The following is an 18,867-nucleotide window of genomic DNA, read 5'->3' on the forward strand; positions in this document are numbered from 1 at the left end:
CAATCCCCTGTAGGGGGTATGCAGGAGGCAGCCAATCTATGTTTGCTCTCACATCTATGTTTCTCTTTCTCTCTCACTTTCCCTTCTCTCTCTAGAAATCAATTTTAAAAAAACACCACACAATACATTGCAAGGCAATGTGCAAAGACTTGGGGAAAATGGCTAGAAAGGTAAAGAGTGCTTACAAACTGACAAGATATCAAACAGCCCCTTAACCCCTAGAACAGAAGTTCTCAACCTGTGGGTCACCAACCTGTTGGTTGCGACCCCTTTGGGGGTCCAACGATCGTTTCACAGGGGTCGCCTAAGACCATCGGAAAACACACATATAATTACATATTGTTTTGTGATTAATCACTATGCTTTAATTATGTTCAATTTGTAACAATGAAATTGGGGGGTCACCACAACATGAGGAACTGTATTAAAGGGCCGTGGCATTAGGAAGATTGAGAACCATTGCTCTAGAAGGATAAGCCTAGGGGGGGAAGGGAGGGCAGAGAGGCTGCCACCCCACTACCACTTCCTAGGAGTTCGATTTCCCACGAGGTTGGAGATCTTGATCTATAAAATAAATAGGATCTATCGAATTGTATACAAATTTTAAACTTGCATAGCAGCAAACAAACAAAACCAAAAGTGTAATGCAAGAGAAAAGAGACAATTCTTGTAATACACAATGAGTGCTTACCAATCGGCACATTTCGCTGAAATTAGCTTATTGGCCTTTGGTGTAGAAAGGGGGATTTTTGCCAGGAAGGATGATCCCATCATACTTCTGGAACCAGCACACGGCCTCCTCTTTGCTGACTCGTATTTGGCCCCAGTGTAGCCTGTCCTTGTTTCTTGCCTGCGATGCTGAAACCTGGCCTACCCAGCACCTTATAAGCCAAAGGAAAAAGTAGGGAGCAAGACAGGAAGGGCAGGGAGCCTGGGATCTCAGGATGGGACAGGGCCCCGGGCCCTGGGAGGCTGGCCCAGGCCCTTCAGAGGCTCTTTGACATTCCTGGTCTCCTGCCAGAGAAGTACAGGGTCAAGGGTGGGTGAGCTGCTCAGACAGATAATTGTTCAAGTCTGTGGTTCTGTGGGTGAGTGCAAGTCTGGGTCTCAGATTCCTCATCTGTAAAATGGTACTAATTCTTCCTACGCTATAGGGCTGTTGTGAGGACTTGAAGGGATAATGGGAAGTTCGAGAGTAAAAGGAACAGCCTGGCACCAAATCCCAGCTCCTCCACGAGTTCTGCACAGGCTTCCACCTCGGGCCTCATGGAGACAATGGTGGTACCCACCTCAGAGCGCTGGTGCAAGGAGTAAGAGGATCGATGCACATAACAGCACTTACTTTGGGGCCCACTAAGTGCCATAGGAGCATGTGGCATCGTCATTATCATGACAGCCTGGCACCCAATAAGGTCTCAATAAATGTAACCAGCACAACACAACACCTACAGCGATTTGGTATCATCCTGTAACTCAGCTAAGACTCCCTCCCTACTGGTCGCCTCACATGCTGTCTGCCACCTTGGCCAGGGTAATACAGTGATTAAAAGCCAAAGGCTGGACCACAGAAGTGGGTTCAAATTTGACTCTGTCACCTTGCTGTGTGGCATTGCTTGCTGTGTGACCTTGGGCAAGTGAACTCACCTCTCTGAGCTTCAGTTTTCTCCTACCTTCCATGGGGCAATAGAATATGATAATAGAAATAGAATATGATCCTGTAAAATCACTTTCTATTGTAAAGTAATTTATAGCTAAATAATAAAATATTCCTAAACATGAATAATCCACATAATTGTTATTTATAAATGTAACATAAAAAGCACTTAATATGTAATATTGAATAAGATAACAGCATAAATCCTGTATAATAAAAGCCTAACATGCTAAGTGTTTGGTCATTGGTTGGCCATTCAACCAATCAAAGCGTAATATGCTAAGGCTGCTTGACCACTTGCTATGATGTGCACTAACCACCAAGGGTCAAATAGTCAACTGGTCAATAGTCACTATGATGTACCCTGACCACCTAGATGCTCCACCAGTAGGTTAGCTTGCTGCTGGGTTCTGGCCAATTGGGACTGAGCGACAGGAGCCCTCCCATGGTCCCCTCCTGCTGGTCAACTTCCCACATCCCTCCCTGGCCCCAACCATGCACTGGTGGGGTCCTTTGGTCTGGCCTGTGCCCTCTCGCCATCAGGGCTGATGGACCCCACCCCCAGTGCATGAATTTCGTGCACCGGGCCTCTAATATAAATATATAAAGCATGAAATATACTGCCCAGCGCATGGTAGTGGCTTAATAAATAGGAGCTATTGCCCTAGCGAGTTTTGCTCAGTGGATAGAGCATCAGCCTGCGAACTGAAGAGTCACGGGTTCAATTCCATTCAGGGCATATGTCTGAGTTTCGGGCTCAATCCCTAGTAGGGGGTGTGCAGGAGGCAGCTGATCAATGATTCTCTCTCATCATTGATGTTTCTATCTCTCTCTTCTTCTCTGACATCAATAAAAATATATTTTAAAAATAAATAAATAAATAAATAAATAAGAGCTATTATGAGTATTCTTATAATGATTTTGAGACCCTGGACCTTGGCCTGGCCCTGCCCCAGACCAGATCTGGATCCTTCTCCCTCTTTTCCTTCCAGGACCTTGTGAAATCTAATCTCCAGCTGCTACCTTCCCAGGTCCTTGACCTCAAAGACACAGAAGCCCCACCCTCGCAGCTCTGCAGGATCCCAGACTCAGGGATGGAGACATGGTAAGTGCTGCTCGCTTGGACCTTAGACGCAGTTACCTGGAGTCCACCTGCCCAGGAGGGCCAGGGACTTCAGACAGATGGCGAAGTGGGTCAGCAAGGAAACCTGGAGAGGGAGGCAAACCAGGGACAGGAACACAGGACCCATTGGGCCACAGCAGATTGCAGCATCCCCAATCCAGGCACACACACACATGGGCAGGGGGAGGGACACTCCTTCACAAAGTCAGCGACTGATGGCCACCAAATCACATTGGTGACTACGCATTGAGTGTAGGCACATGCTCGATACACAGTCCCAGAGAAACAGTCCCAGACCATGTCCCCCCACAGGAACACACAGCCACCATCACCCACAAGCCCCAGCCCCCAACCACTCCCACCCTACACCCCATGACATCTCAAACTCGAGAACACACTGACATGTCCATGTGAGGACACACACAGCATGTTCACTCCAAAGCAATTTCCTCGCTGTTTATTAGCACAAATGGGACAAATCGTAGAAAAATAAATAACTCCAGTTTGCACATTTTTTTCTTCAAATGGAAGAATGCCTGCCCTTGAGAAACCCATGAGCCCTGGAGAAAGTCAAACGGTAAATCAATATATTTGAACACAATATAAACAGAGTTATAAGAGAGGTATTGCAAAGGACTCTGGGAATGCAGTGGGAAGAATACCCTGGTTTGGGTTTTGTTTTTATCCCCTGATATATTTTGATTCATATAATAAGAAAAAAAATTCTTGATCTGACATTTTTACCAAAGAAAGGAGGTGGGTATATATGTGAAATTGCCACTAGATGAAAAAAGAAAGTACAGTTTCAATCAGGGTACCTGAGCATAAACATGATAGGTGGCATTAATTTAAATGAAAATGCTGTCTGTTGCATAAACATAGGAAAACTAGAGGCCCAGTGCACAAAATTCGTGCATTGGAGGGTGGGTGTCCCTCAGCCCAGCCTGCACCCTCTCCAATCTGGGACCCCTTGGAGGATGTCCGAATGGGGGATCGGGCCTAAACTGGCAGTCAGACATCCCTCTTACAATGCAAGACTGCTGGCTCAGAACTGCTCACCTGCCTGCCTGATTGCCCCTAACTACTTCTGCCTGCCAGCCTGATCACGCCTTAACCACTCCCTGCGGGACTGATCAATGCCTAACTGCTTCCCTGCCAGCCCGATCGCCCCTAACTGCCCTCCCATGCAGGCTTGGTCCCCCTCAACTGCCCTTCCCTGCCGGCCATCATGTGGCTCTGGCGCCGCCATCTTTGAGAGCGTGGCAGTCAATTAGCATATGCCCTCCTTATTGGCTGTGAGCACTGCCATCTTTGAGGGTGGGGAAGTCAGTTAGCATATTCCCTTATTATTGGCTGTGGGCACCTCCATCTTTGCAGCCTGCTGCTCAGTCGTTTGGTCGCCCCTCACTAACCCCCCTGCTGGCCCGGTCGCCCACGTAGCCTGTTTGGTTGTTCATTCAGTTGTGATGGTCGCTTAGGCTTTTATATAGATAGATATTCAGATCAGTGCTTAAGTTCATGCTGGCTCATCAGAACTCAGTACTCACACTTCTGCAAGGATGTCCCTGCATGGGGTTATTTCAATGGGATTAGCATGATCCTCCAAGGCAGCCACAACTGTGTGGCTTGGAAACAGTGGTCCTCCAAGTGTGGCCCCTGAACCAGCAGCATCAGCATCCCCTGGGGACTCCTTAGAAATGCAGGTGCTGGGCCCCATCCAGTCCTACTGAGTCAGAAGTTCTAGGGATGAAGGTCCAACAATATCCAGGGTAAACAGGGGACCCCAGGCATCATCAAGAAATGTCCTCTGAATGTATTTCATCTATTTATTCAATAAACATCTACTGAGTACCTGCTCTGTGCCAGGCCCTGAACTGCATGGCAGTGGACACAGTGTAACCAAGAGAGCCCAGGTCCTGCCCTCACAGCGTTCCCAGTCCAGTTGCTCTTAAACCTGAGCACTTGTTATTTTCAATCTTTTATTTCCTTTTTCATCTCAACCCTTATCCACCTCGAGGATTTTCTAAGAACAGCTCAAGTAAAGCCATGGCCAGCTACTTACAGCAAGGAGGCCCACAGTTCCGAGAGAGACTCCCCCAAGTTCGCCCAACACGAAGCATGGAGCCAGTGGGGCACCATGGGCCCTTGCTTATCTCTAACTCCAGGTCCGGGTCCACAGGCTGGGTTTCTTCAAAACCCTGCTGACCGCACCCGGTAAATGTTCATGTGAGAAACATCCGAACCTGTATAGGATTTTAATGAGTTTATTTGAGCCGAACAGGCCACATATGCCGTGGAGCAAGATCTCAAATGCTAGGAAGAACGGCAGTTTTGCAGTTTCTCTTATGCATTTGTAACTAAGAAGTAAATTCAAAGAAGATTACCTGAAAGTGGGAGAAAGCAAGGGAGAGATTGGATTACAGGCTTGTTAACAAGATTCTGTGCTTTCTTAGCATAAAAAATGCGGAGACAAAGAAACAGGACAAAACTGTCAATGGAGGATATTCAGTTCAGAACCACACTTTTAAGGTCTCTCAAGAACTGTCTAGAAGCCGCCGATAAAGTTATTGAGATCCTCAACAAATCCAATGAGACCCTCGATGTTATGATAAAGAACCAACTAGAAATTAAACATACACGGACTGAAATAACGAATATTATACAGACACCCAACAGCAGACCAGAGGACCGCAAGAATCAAGGCAAAGATTTGAAATGCGAAGAAGCTAAAAACACCCAACTGGAAAAGCAAAATGAAAAAAGAATCCAAAAATACGAAGATAGTGTAAGGAGCCTCTGGGACAGCTTCAAACGTACCAACATCAGAATTATAGGGGTGCCAGAAGATGAGAGAGAGCAAGATATTGAAAACCTATTTGAAGAAATAATGACAGAAAACTTCCCCCACCTGGTGAAAGAAATGGACTTACAGGTCCAAGAAGCACGGAGAACCCCAAACAAAAGGAATCCAAAGAGGACCACACCAAGACACATCATAATTAAAATGCCAAGAGCAAAAGACAAAGAGAGACTCTTAAGAGCAGCAAGAGAAAGAAACTCAGTTACCTACAAGGGAGTACCCATACGACTGTCAGCTGATTTCTCAACAGAAACTTTGCAGGCCAGAAGAGAAAGGCAAGAAATATTCAAAGTGATGAATACCAAGAACCTACAACCAAGATTACTTTATCCAGCAAAGCTATCATTCAGAACAGAAGGTCAGATAAAGAGCTTCACAGATAAGGAAAAGCTAAAGGAGTTCATCACCACCAAACCAGTATTAAATGAAATTCTGAAAGGTATCCTTTAAGGAGAGGAAGATGAAGAAAAAGGTAAAGATACAAATTATGAACAACAAACATGCATCTATCAACAAGTGAATCTAAGAATCAAGTGAATAAATAATCTGGTGATCATAATAGAATCAGGGACATAGAAAGGGAATGGACTGACTATTCTTGGGGGGGCGGGGAAGGGGTGTGGGAGATGCGGGAAGAGACTGGACAAAAATCGTGCACCTATGGATGAGGACAGTGGGTGGGATGTGAGGGTGGATGGTGGGGCGGGAACTGGGAGGAGGGGAGTTATGGGGGGAAAAAAGAGGAACAAATGTAATAATCTGAACAATAAAGATTTAATTAAAAAAACAAAAAACAAACAAGATTCTGTGCTTTCTTACGGGTGTCTGTGCCTTTGAGGGGTATCACTTCTGCCTTCTCAAAGGTGTGTTAACCTGGATGCACAAGAACAATGCACAGAGCTGATTGAAAAGCCTCTCACTAAAGTAGCTCTCAGCCTGGGGCCTGACTACCCACTTAGGAATTTATGCTCAGATCCCCCTGAGAAGCTGCTTTCCATAGAACCCCTTCTATCCATTTCCCTGCTGGGCTGTGGGCTGGCAGTAGTGGTGTCCCAGAATCTCTGCCCAGGACTGATAGCCACTCCCTCTTGTGTTCCTTCCGGGTTAGGAATGGTAGTAGCTTCTGGCTCTTAGCTGGGCCTGCTGCTTGCCTTTACTGGTGTCCCTTAGCCATGCCCCACCACTGTGCATTGTTGCTTAAACAAATCCCTTTCCCCATTTGATGGTGGCATTGGTCTCCTGCAGGGATCCTGGCTGATACAGTCACATAGTCACACCCACACTCATCTCTAGCAGGAGGGATGGGAGTCCCATGCTTGGTTTAGGTCACTGTCGGAGCAGCCAGAGCACAGCTGCTCTGAGTCCGTATATGCTTCGGAATTCTGCTCGATTATGCCACCTGTCAGGGCGGGTTCCCTCTCAAACCCTATCCATTGCACTAACTGCTGGGTCTGAGCCCCTCTGCCAGAGGGCTTGGACCTTCTTGGGGCTGGGCTTAGATGGAGCAGCCATGAGCAGTGTGGGTGTATAAGAATGAGTCTTTATTGTAGAAGCCAATGGCCATATAGTCATCAAACAAAACAGTTCTTCACAGCAAAGTCCCATACAGGCAGCTGCACACCGGCTGGTGAACAAATACATCTTTCCCACAAAAATAGCGTTAGCCTCTGTGCCCACACCTATTATCTGAGCAGCCACACGCTGCCCCTAGACTCATGGCCTCACATAGCAGCAGCACCTGAGCTCTCTGCCTTAGCAGCTTCTTCCACCTCTCTAGCCTCTCCTGCACATATAGCAGCTGCATCCTCTGCGCCTGCCTCTCCCCCAGCACTGGCTGGCTAACATGCATTATACTATTTAGACCAGCGGTTCTCAACCTGTGGGTCGCGACCCCTCTGGCGGTCCAACGACCCTTTCACAGGGGTCGCCTAAGACCATCCTGCATATCAGGTATTTACATTATGATTCCTAAAAGTAGCACCATTACAGTTATGAAGTAGCAACGAAAATAGTTTTATGGTTGGGTCACAACATGAGGAACTGTATTTAAAGGGCCAGAAGGTTGAGAACCACTGATTTAGACCAAAGAGGCTTCTTTCCAAGTAGTGACCCTGCTGCGCACCTTCACGTAGTCCTCGGACATTCTGGGAATGGAGCCTGTTTTTTTGGTTTTTTTAAAAAAGATATTTTTATTGATTTAAGAAAGGAAGGGAGAGGGAGAAACATCAATGATGAGAGAGAATTATAAATCAGCTGCCTCCTACACTCCCCACACTAGGAATGGAGCCCAAAATGCGAGCATGTGCCCTTGACTGGAATTGAACCCAGAACCCTTCAGTCTGTAGGCTGACACTCTATCCACTGAGCCAAACCAGCTAGGGCAAGGACATTCTGATTAAGATTCCCATGTTCAGAGTGGCCTTGGCAATCTGGCGTACTATCAACAAGGCCTCCACACTCTAATTAGCCATGACTATTCGGCAACTGTGGTGTGGTTCCCACAGTCACTCAAGATTCACCAGGAATGATTTGGGGGAGGGGCTTTGCCGAAAAGAAGGCATGAGAAATTTTTGTTTGGCTGGCAACGATGGTGTCTCTTTTATCCAGTTTAGAGGCAAGGATAAAATTTCCTCTCTTATTTGACAGTTCACATGTTAGAGCTTTTTATTTTATTTTTTTTAATATATTTTTTTTATTGATTTCAGAGAGGAAGGGAGAGGGAAAGATAGAAACATCAATGATGAGAGAGAATCATTGATCGACTGCCTCCTGCACACCCCTTACTGGGGATCGAGCCTGCAGCTGAGGCATATGCCCTTGACCAGAACCAAACTGGAGGCCCTTCAGTCCTCAGGCTGACACTCTATCCCCTGAGTCAAACCGGCTAGGGGGATAATTTTATTTTTTATTTTTAAATATATTTTTATTGTTGATAGTATTACAGATATCTCCCATTTCCCCCCTCTTAACTCCCTCCTCCCAGCCCCTTCCCATCCACCCCTGGTCTTCACTACCCTATTGCCTGTGTCTATGAGCTATGCATATAAGTATATAAGTTCTTTGGTTTATCTCTTCTCATCCCCTCAAACCCACATCAAGGTATGTTAATCTATTCCATGCTTTGGGTCTTATTTTGTTGGCCAATTTATTTTATTCATTAGAATCCACAAATAAGTGAGATCATGTGATATTTGTCTTTCTCAGATTGGCTTATTTTATTTCGCATAATATTTTCCAGGTTCATCCAAGCTGTCCCAAAGGATAAGAGATCCCTTTTTTCTACAGCTGCATAGTATTCCATAGTGTACATGTCCACAGCCTATTTATCCACTCATCTAGTGATGGGCAATTGGGCTGTTTCCAGATCTTAGCTATTGTAGGTAATGCTGCTATGAACATAGGGTGCATACATCCTACATCCTTTCTGATTGGTGTATTGGGGTTTTTAGGATATATTCCAAGAAGAGCGATCACTGGGTTAAATGAAAGTTCCATTTTTTATTTTTTGAGGAAATTCCATACTGTTTTCCATAATGGCTGCCCCAATCTGCATTCCCACCAGCAGTGAACTAGTGTTCCTTTCTCCACATCCTTGCCTGCACTTGTGGTTCATTGATTTCTTTTTTATTATTATTGATTTCAGAGAGGAAGGGAGAGGGAGAGAACGATAGAAACATCCATGATGAGAGAGAGAATCATTGGCTGCCTTCCGCATGCCCCCTATTGGGGATCAAGCCCGCAACTCAGGCATGTGTCCTTGACCAGAATCAAACCTGGGGCCCTTCAGTCTGCAGGTCAACGCTCTATCCATTGAGCCCAACCGGCTAGGGCCATTGCTTTTTTTGATAGCTCATTCTGACAGGTGTGAGGTGATATATCATTTTGGTTTTAATTTGCATTTATCTGATGATTAGTGACTTTGAGCATTTTTTTCATGTCTCTTGGCCATTTTTATGTCCTCTTTGGAGAAATGTCTATTCAGGTCCTCTGCCCATTGTTTAATTGGATTGTTTGTCTACCTTTTGTTGAGTTGTATGAGTACTTTATATATTTTGGATATTAACCCCTTATCAGTTGTATCATTGGCAAATATGTTCTCCCATACACTGGGCTCCCTTTCATTGTGGTGATGGTTTCTTTTGCTGGGCAGAAGCTTGTTATTTTGATGTAGTCCCATTTGTTTATTTTCTCCTTAGTTTCCTTTGCCCTAAGAGATGTATCCATAAACGTATTGCTACGTGAGATGTCTGAGATTTTACTGCCTATGTTCTCCTCTAAGATTTTTATGGTTTCATGCCTTACATTTAAGTCTATTATCCATCTTGAGTTTATTCTGGTGTATAGTGTAAGCTAATGGTCTAGTTTCATCTTTTTGCCTGTGTGTGTCCAGTTTTCCCAACACCAATTGTTGAAAAGACAGTCTTGATTCCATTGTATGTTCTTGCCTTCTTTGTCAAACATTTATTGACCATGATGGTCTGGGTCAATTTCTGGGATATCTGTTCTGATCAACTGGTCTATATGCCTGTTCTTGTGCCAATACTAGGCAGCTTGTTTGTAATGGCTTTGTAGTACAGTTTGATATTCGATATTGTGATTCCTCCTACTCCGTTCTTCTTTCTCAGGATTGCTGCAGCTATTCGGGGTCGTTTATGGTTCCATATAAATTTTTGGAGTATTTGTTCTACTTCTGTGAAGTATGGGGCTGTGGGTCTCGGTGACAGTGACCATGGTGGCGCACCCGGGTGTGACCGAACCCAGGCGCTGCTCCCTCTCTCGCTACCGCTGGTTGGACCCCAGGGCGCTGGAGGCGGCCAAGGAGCTGAGGGACCACTATGTGAGTGATGCCAAGACCCCCAGTCCCAGGGGACGCTGGTCCCGCCAGTGTCGGGATCCTGGTCCCTATCCCGAGGGCCCTGGCATCCTAGAGTCACGCAGGCGCATCTCAGATCTCAGGTCTGAATTCTGACCAGCTGCATCCTAAGCACAGAAAGCACCTTCCTGTCATTCACCAAAGGGCGCCCCCGGGCGGACCCGGCTAGGCTCACGTCGGGTGCAGCGTCGCAAGGGGTGCATTTCATTCCCCTTTCCCGTCCTCGTCCTCGGGGAGCTCTGAGGCTCCGTGCACAGTACGCACGACCATCCCGCACCACACAGTCGGGTCACGGGCATGAATCCCCGACTTCCCCGCACTTCAGGGCTCAGGCAAGGGGCACAGCCTCAGCCCCACCATTGTCAAGCCCAAGAGGAAGAGATGCTGAGCTGGAGGCCACGGAACTGCTCCTTCCGCCCACGGAGGGTTCCCCCGAAGCCCTGGGTGAGGCCCGCGGGTCGGCGTGGGGTGGGGGTTGGGGGGTACGGGGCGGCGGTCGCGGCGTCTCTAACTCCGCCAAGTCCCCGCAGTCGTGCGCAGGGCTCCGCCTGGTGGCCCGGGGCCTCTCGGACGCCCAGGCCGTGCTGAGCAGCCTGCCCAGCCCCGAGCTGTTTCCCGGCGTCGCCCCAACCCTGGAGCTGCTGGCGTCCGCGAGGAGGGACGTGGTGGCCTGCGTGAGTGCCCCCCGCGCCCGGCCCCTGTACCCCGCACCGGCCTGCTCTGCGCTCTCTGGCCCCTCACTAGGTCGCCCGGGTCCCATCTGTCTCGCGGAGCCCCAACCCGTCCACACACAATTCGCGTCCCGCTGGTGTCCGCAGGGCTGGGCTGGCAGGCTCGTGGGCTGAGTCGGGGGGAGACTGGGTCCCTTCGCCTCCTTGGTTTACCTCCTGTGCCCCCTCCAGCTCGAGCTGGTGCGGCCAGGTTCCTCAAGGAAGTCCCCGCGGGCACCCAGGAGGCGTCCCCAAAGGCGGAGAGCTGTGAGTGGCGCGGGCGCGGAGCGGGTAGCCAGCAGGGCTGGGGCTGGGTGCGGGGGTCGGGTATGGTGGGGTTGGGGGGTCGCGTGTGTTGGAGCGGCCAGGAGCCGAGGGTCCCCCGATGAGGATATCGCTGCCTCAGGCCCGCTTCGCTTCCTTCCCGGGTTCCAGGACTCGCCTCGGTGCCATGAAGCCACCATCATCTTCAACCTCCTGCGCCTGCTCACGTGGGACCTGAAGCTGGCGGCGCGCTCAGGGCCTTGTCTCTGACCCGAGTGCGAGGCGGGACCCGCGGCTCTGCAGGCGGGCGGCTTAGGTCGGGGCTCTGCGCTGCCCGCTGGTCCAGGCAGGTCTCCAGCCAGTGGGCGCCCGGGCTCAGGAGACTCTGCCGCCGCCACTGCTGGCCTCACCTGGATGCCTGCGCTGAGCGCACCGTGAAGCGCGGGGACATTTCCGGAGAGGACAGCGCGTCCCCTGGGAGCAGGGACATGTCTGTGGAAGGCATTGCCCGAAGACCCGCCAGGGGCCTTGTGTGGCAGGAAGAGACTTGAGTCCTGAGTCCACGGGGGACCCTGACCCCACGTACCATGGGCGAGGCTCTACTTCTCTGGGTACCAGCAGCCCAGGACCGAGTCTCCATGACAGTTCCCACGCCCTGGTTTGAGCCTTCAGCGTCTCCTATGAGATTCTATGAATCTGTGACTCCTGCAGCTCTCCACTGGAGAGGCCTGGTCCCTCAGGGTGAGGCAGTGACAGCGCCCGAAGTCCTTAGGTGACTGCAGAACTTTGGACTCTGTCACCGTGTTTCCTCTGTATTTGTGAAATCCCTGAGTGATGGGCGACTCTGTGTTTCGTTATTAAATCTTCTTGCATTTGCACTGGTTGTTCCCCGGTGACCACTCTGAGCGGCACTTTCAGTTAAAAATGCTCAGCCAGGGCAATCAGGTGACTGGAGTGCAACTCTGACCCTGCCTCTTAATCATGGTGTGACTGCACAAATTACTTCTGTGGCCTCAGTTTCCTCATCCATACCGTGGCATTATCATCCTTCCTTTGCGGACGAGTCGTGTACATTGAAGTAGCATTTATTCAGCTTCCAGTGGAGGCCACAGGATGGTCTCTATTAAATAACCACACACATCTCAATACACAAGTGGTTGCACTTCTTTATTTGTCCAAGCCTGTGGGCTGGAGAGCTTGGCTGCCAACTGCAGGGCTCCTTGTCAAGGTCACACAGCAGGTGAGGGTAGAGCCAGGTTTGAATCCCAAGCCCTTCAGCTCCATGGTTCATGCTCTTTAAAATATATATATAATCCCTAGCCTCCTTGACTCACTGGATTGAGCATTGGCCTGCAGACTGGGGGGTCCTGGGTTCAATTCTGGTAAAGGGCACATGCCCAGATTGGGGGCTAGAATACCAGTTGGGGGAGTGCAGGAGGCAGCCAATCAATGATTCTCTTTCATCAATGTTTCTATCTCTATCCCCCTCTCTGAAATCAATACAAATATACTAGCATATAAAATCAAAATAAAATATTTTTAATTGATTTGAGAGAGAGGAAGGGAGAGGGAGAGAGTTAGAAGTATCAATGATGAGAGAGAATCATTGACCAGCTGCCTCCTGCATCCCCCCTACTGGGGACTGAGCACACAATCTGGGTATGTGCCCTGACTAGGGATCCAACCCTGACCTCCTGGTTAATTGGTGGACATTCAACCACTGACCACACAGGCTGGGCCGGAGACTATTTTTAAAATATGTCACAACACTAAGCTTCTCATTCACTCTATCAATGTTACTTATATTTAAAAATAGAGGGCTGGTGCATGAATTTGTGCACGGTAAGATCCCTAGGCCTGGCCAGCAATAAGGACTGAGCAGGGCCATCTTGCCCAGTCCCAATAGGGGCCTGCCAGCCATGGGGAGGTACCAGGGGAGGTTGGTCAGTCCTGGGAGGTCGGCTGTGGGAGAGTACTAACCACCAGGAGGCAGCTCCTGTATTGACCATCTGCCACCTGGTGGTTAGTGCGCATCATAGTGACTGGTCGACCGGTCATTGTGATCATTCTGATGGCTCAGTCATAACGGTTGCTTAGACTTTTATCCTATACTAGAGGCCCGGTGCATGAAATTCGTGCATGCGGGCAGGGGGTCCCCTCAGCTCAGCCTTCTCCCTCTCTAATCCAGGAGCCCTCAGGGGATGTCTGACTGCCATCCAGGCTAAACCGGCAGTCAGACATCCCTCTCACAATCGGGACCGCTGGCTCCTAACTGCTCACCTGCCTGCCTGCCTAATCGTCCCTAACTGACTCCCCTGCCAGCCTGATTACCCCTAACCATTTCTGCCTGCTGACCTGATTACCCCAAACTGCTCCCCCTGCCGGTCTGGTCACCCCCAGCTGCCCCCCCAGCCTGGTCACCCCTCACTGTCCTCCCTGCTACCCTGGTCGCCCCATGCAGCTTGCTTCTTCAGTCGTTTGGTCGTCCCTCACCACTCCCCTGCCAGTCTTGTCGCCGCACTCAGTCTGTTCAGTCGTCCATTTGGTTTTTTCAGATTGACAGCCCCTGGCTCTTTATATAGAGAGATAATAAAAGCTTAATATGCAAATCCTCCCCTCAACCTAGAGTTCCACAGGGTGTTCCACCTGGAAGCAGGGCTGGCCAACTGCCCACGGCTCCTCCCCCAGGCCAGCCCTGACCCACCCTGATCACGGACCCCACTCATGCACGAATTTGTGCAACAGGCCTCTAGAATATATAGATGTAGGCAAACTACACTGTGCCCCTGATGTTATCATGGGTTCAGTACTATATTGTGGCAAAGCCTCCATGATGGAGTGAGGCATAAAGTACTCCCAGATCAGGAGTAGGGGGTATCTCTTTTTCCTTTCAGATCTTGACATAGCTCACTCCCTCATTTCTCACTTTATGTTTTTGCTCAAATGTGACTTTTCTGGCCTCATTCAGTGCAGCCCCCTCCTACACTCTGCTGTCACCTCACGTTTGTGCTTTCATTTTCTGTTACCTGATGTAATATACAGTGAATGCTTACCCCTCCCCTACTGTCCTCTAGTAAGAAGGCCCAGGAGCCCTGGCTGGTGTGACTCAGGGTTGGAGCGTCCTCCCCTGTGAAAGGTCACTGTTTCAATTCCTGGTTAGAGGACAAGCCCAGGTTTTGGGTTCTGTTCCCAGTGGGGATACGTGCAGGAAGCCACCAATCAATATTTCACTCTCACATTGATGTCTTCTCTCTCCCTCTCCCTCTCCCTTTGTAAAGATCAATACAATAAAGTTGTTTTTTAAAACGCTCCGACAAGTGTTGTTTTATGGGATGTCTTTTAAATGCTCTGATCCTGGCATATTGAGCAGTGCCCGAAACAAAGTTGGGGCTGGGTAATACTTGATGAATGAATGAAGGCATTTGTCACACTGACAGGATCCCTTGAAGCCCTTGGCCTCAGCCAGATTCCCTAGCAGAGACTCCTATCCCTGGATCCCTCTGTGTCTGGACAATTAAAGATGTTTGTTTGTCAAGCTCCTTTCCTCCCCTTCTTTCACAGCCCCTGGTGGGGGAAGGGAGGGAAGAGCTGATCTCTTAACTCTGGGCTGCTTTGTGTTGCCCACTCTCCCATACACACTCCCCCGTCCCAGTGCCGCCCCCCCCCCCCGCCCCTACCGCCCAACCCCCCCAACCTCCCACCCCCGCATTCCCCAGCAGCCTTCTCCCTTTGCCTTCTCTCCTCCCTTGACAGCCTCCTTCTAAGAAGTGGCAATACCCCTGAAGGTGCTTTCCTCCTCCTCTCCCTGCACGGGGGTGTCCTGCAGAAAGGCAACCCCTCTTTGTGGGGCTGAGGCTGCCCTCATCCTGAGATTCCTCTTGGGACCTCACCTCCTGTAGGTGAGCCTGAGTGTGTGTCACTTTCTGTTTCCCCTCCAGCTGCTCACCTGGCTCAAGGCCCCGCCCTGCAAGGGCTTCCCCAGCCTGGGGCCTCCCCTAGTGGCAGGTGTGTTTTCATTTTTCCTTCATCAGCTGGGATTGCCCTCCTGTGCAGGCTAAAAGCTGCACCATGGAGCTCAGTGAGGAATTGCATCGCTGCCTAGCTGGAAGTTCGGGCACACAGACCAAGCAGCAGGCTGAGACCCAGAAAAGGAGACTGAGGCCCGAGACACCACACAAGGCTGAGTGAGACCCAGGTGACAAACTCTGAGAGGACACTTGCATCCCCACTTGGAATAGAGACCAGAGACCAGAGACCAGGATGAAGCTGGGTGAGCCTCCACATCATTGTCCACGACCCTCACTCGCCACAGCCCCACCCACAGCCCTGATACTCTGTCCCCTCATCTGCCCATCCTTCCCTACCACAGACGTGGCTGTGTGTTGTGCGCTGGTGCTGATGCAGATGACCACGGTGCTGACCAGCACAGGAGCAGCTCCCGTCACCACGCCCCTCCCGGCCCTCCTGGGTGCAAGGGGCTGCAACATGGCCCAGTTCAAGTCTCTGTCCCCACAAGAGATGGAGGCCTTCAGGAGGGCCAAGGACGCCTTGGTGAGTCTTCCTCCCTCTCCCCTGCCTCCCCTCCCCACCCACATGCTGTGGGCTACCCTCCACCGTTCCCTCTGTGGGTCACAGCCCCATTTGGCTCAAGGTGGGCCTGTTCCCTTCCTTCCCTGGGCTACCCTCCACCCTTCCCTCTGTGGGTCACAGCCCCATTTGGCTAAAGGTGGGCCTGTTCCCTTCCTTCCCTGGGCTAAGATCACCCTTCGCACGTGGTCTACCTCCTGCTCCTGCTTTGGGGGTGACTCTTGCTCTTCTGCACTGGAGATGCCTCTCCCATCCTTTAGGACGTTAGCCCCCTGCTCCTGTTGCTAGCCGTCCTCCAACCCCACTGCGGGGTCAACCTCCAGCCCCCCAGCTGTGGCTGACCTCTGCCCTTGCTCTCCAGGAGGAGTCCCTCCTGCAGAGGAACCGGAGCTGCGGCTCCCGCCCACTCCCCAGGACCCGGGACCTGAGGCAGCTGCAGGTGAGTTGGGAGACTCAGGCCCAGCCCTGCCCTCACCCGGCCCCGCTCCTCTGGCTTCTTAGGTGGTCCCTTCACCTCCTCCTTCTCACTGTTCTCTGTGTCTTTGCCCGCCCCAGCAGTCCCCCTGACCTCTTCCCCTCACCTGCTCACATTGACCTTCCCTCTCTCCTGTCTCCTGCCCTCACCTGTTCCTTCCTCCGCCCTCCTCACCTGTTCTCTCTCACCTGTCTGTCTGGCTGCTCAGGTGTGGGAGCGCCCTGTGGCCTTGGAGGCTGAGCTGACCCTGACACTGAAGGTCCTGGAGACCATGGCTAACTCGACCCTGGGAGACATCCTGCACCAGCGCCTTCACACGCTGCACCACATCCACTCCAAGCTTCAGGCCTGTGTGAGTGCTCTGGGCTCCAGGCCTAGTCTGTGGGTTCTGACCACCCGTATGTCCTCGTGTGTCTGAGACCCTGTTCACTCACCTCCCTCCTTTGCCCACAGGTCCCAGCTCAGTCCACAGCAGGCCTCCGGCCCCAGGGCCACCTCCGCCAATGGCTGCACCGCCTCCAGGAGGCTGAGAAGAAGGTGAGTGACTGGGGCAGGACCAGTTTCTGGGGACAACTTGGGGCCCAGATGATGAACAGCCACTGACCTGTCCTTTCCTCTCCACAGGAATCCCGTGGCTGCCTTGAAGCCTCTGTCGTATCCAACCTCTTCCGCCTCCTCGTCCGTGACCTGAGATGTGTTGCTGATGGAGACCTGTGTGTGTGACCCTCAGGCCCACCTGCCTCCTGTCCCAGCATCTTGGGTTTTATTTATGCATCCCTCACGTTTCTTAATTTATTGCCACCCAACTACTATTTATGTATTTATGTGTGTGAATTGTCAAACTCAGACCCGATAAAATATTTATTTTTCTACTTTTTGTAAGAATTGTTCATAAATGATAAGAAAACGATGTTTCCTGTGCTGTGGGGCTGTGGGTATGATTGTGCGGATTCATTTTCTCCCGCCGCCATAACAAGGTTTCCCAAGCTTAGCATCTTCAGACCACACACGTTTAGCATCTCCCAGCTCCAAGATGAGAGCCCTGGGTGGCCAGCCTCTTTCCCTGCCAGGGCCTCACAGGCTGAAGCCCAAGTGTGGCTGCTGGGATTCTGCTAGGGAGGCCTTGGGAGGAAGGGTCCACCTCCAAGCTCAGTCAAGCTGCTGGCAGAATTCTCTTCCCTGCAGTGGTAACACTGAGGTTCCCGTTCCCGCTGGCAGAAAGCGTCAGTCCGTCCGCAGCTCCTGCCAGCCTCTCACTGGTCCTCGCACATGGGCCTACATCTCAGAGCCTGCAGCCACGGGTCACATCCTTCTCACGCCTGGAATCCCTCTGACTGCTCCTTCCGCCACATTTCTGTTCTGCCTCCAGCTGGAGCAAGTTCTCTGCTTTTAAGGACTCGGTGTTTAGACGGGGCTCACGGGGATAATCCAGGACAACCTCTCTCTTTTCACATCTATAAAGCTCAGTTACCTCTGCAAGGTCCTTTTGCCAGGTCACATAAGAGATTCACGGTTCCAGGGTTTGGTCTGGGCGTTGGGGCCACTATTCTCCCACCACAGAACGTGCGTGATTGTGTGCGTGTGTGGTTTCTTCGTGGGTATGTGAGTGGATCACTTAGATGCCTTCTGCTATGTAAATCACATGAAATAAAAGTGCCTTATAACAACACTTATCATTGCACGTGATGAGAAGTGTAGACAATAGGGTCCATGTAGAGCTACATTATTGAACCGGCTCCACAGGCCACATGGAGCTCAGCACTGAAATGTTGCTAGTGCAGGTTGAGCTGTGCTCTACGTATAAAATAGACCCTGGAATTGGAATAGATTTTATTTTAAGAAAATGTTTGGATGATGTCTGCCAAGTTTCTCCTCTGTAAAACTACTATTTTTCTCTTTATAATAAATATGTGGAGGACTTTGAGACTATGCAAATACCTGTTAGTTTTCAAACTGCAACCCATTCATTTTAACATCCATTGATGGTGTCAAAGGGTCTCAGACAGAGGGGGATATACGGGTGCTCAGAGCCCACAGCCTGAATGTTTATATTATGTCAGTTATCAAATAACTTCATCCTTCTTCTTGCATTATTCATTGGCATTCTACTCTTAGGAAGAGCTGTGCTCCCCTCCCTCATGCATGTATTTGCTAATTGATTTATAACAGCATGGACTACTGAATTCTTATTTCATTCAGTGCATTATAATTCTTTGCTATAACTTCAGTTGATGCTCGAGCTGTCCTCAATTAGGCCAATGGGAATCCTTTCAAGATGGCTCCTAAGCCCTTTCCATGTGTCCCCTCATCCTTTGAGCACC

General features: G+C 50.2%; 1 protein-coding gene across 1 annotated transcript; it reads left to right on the plus strand.

The window, feature by feature from the left end:
• Positions 1–15,744: 15,744 nt before the first annotated feature.
• LOC308530578 (interferon lambda-3-like) lies at positions 15,745–17,269 on the plus strand (the record flags this gene model as incomplete). Its single annotated transcript, XM_081107296.1, has 6 exons — positions 15,745–15,754; positions 15,854–16,035; positions 16,433–16,510; positions 16,755–16,898; positions 17,000–17,083; positions 17,171–17,269. The coding sequence occupies 6 exons, from the start codon at positions 15,745–15,747 to the stop codon at positions 17,267–17,269; spliced, it is 597 nt and encodes a 198-aa protein (XP_080963422.1).
• Positions 17,270–18,867: the final 1,598 nt, after the last annotated feature.

This window comes from Myotis nattereri (assembly GCF_964212035.1).
Source record: "Myotis nattereri genome assembly, chromosome: 15".
Lineage (NCBI taxonomy): Eukaryota > Metazoa > Chordata > Mammalia > Chiroptera > Vespertilionidae > Myotis > Myotis nattereri.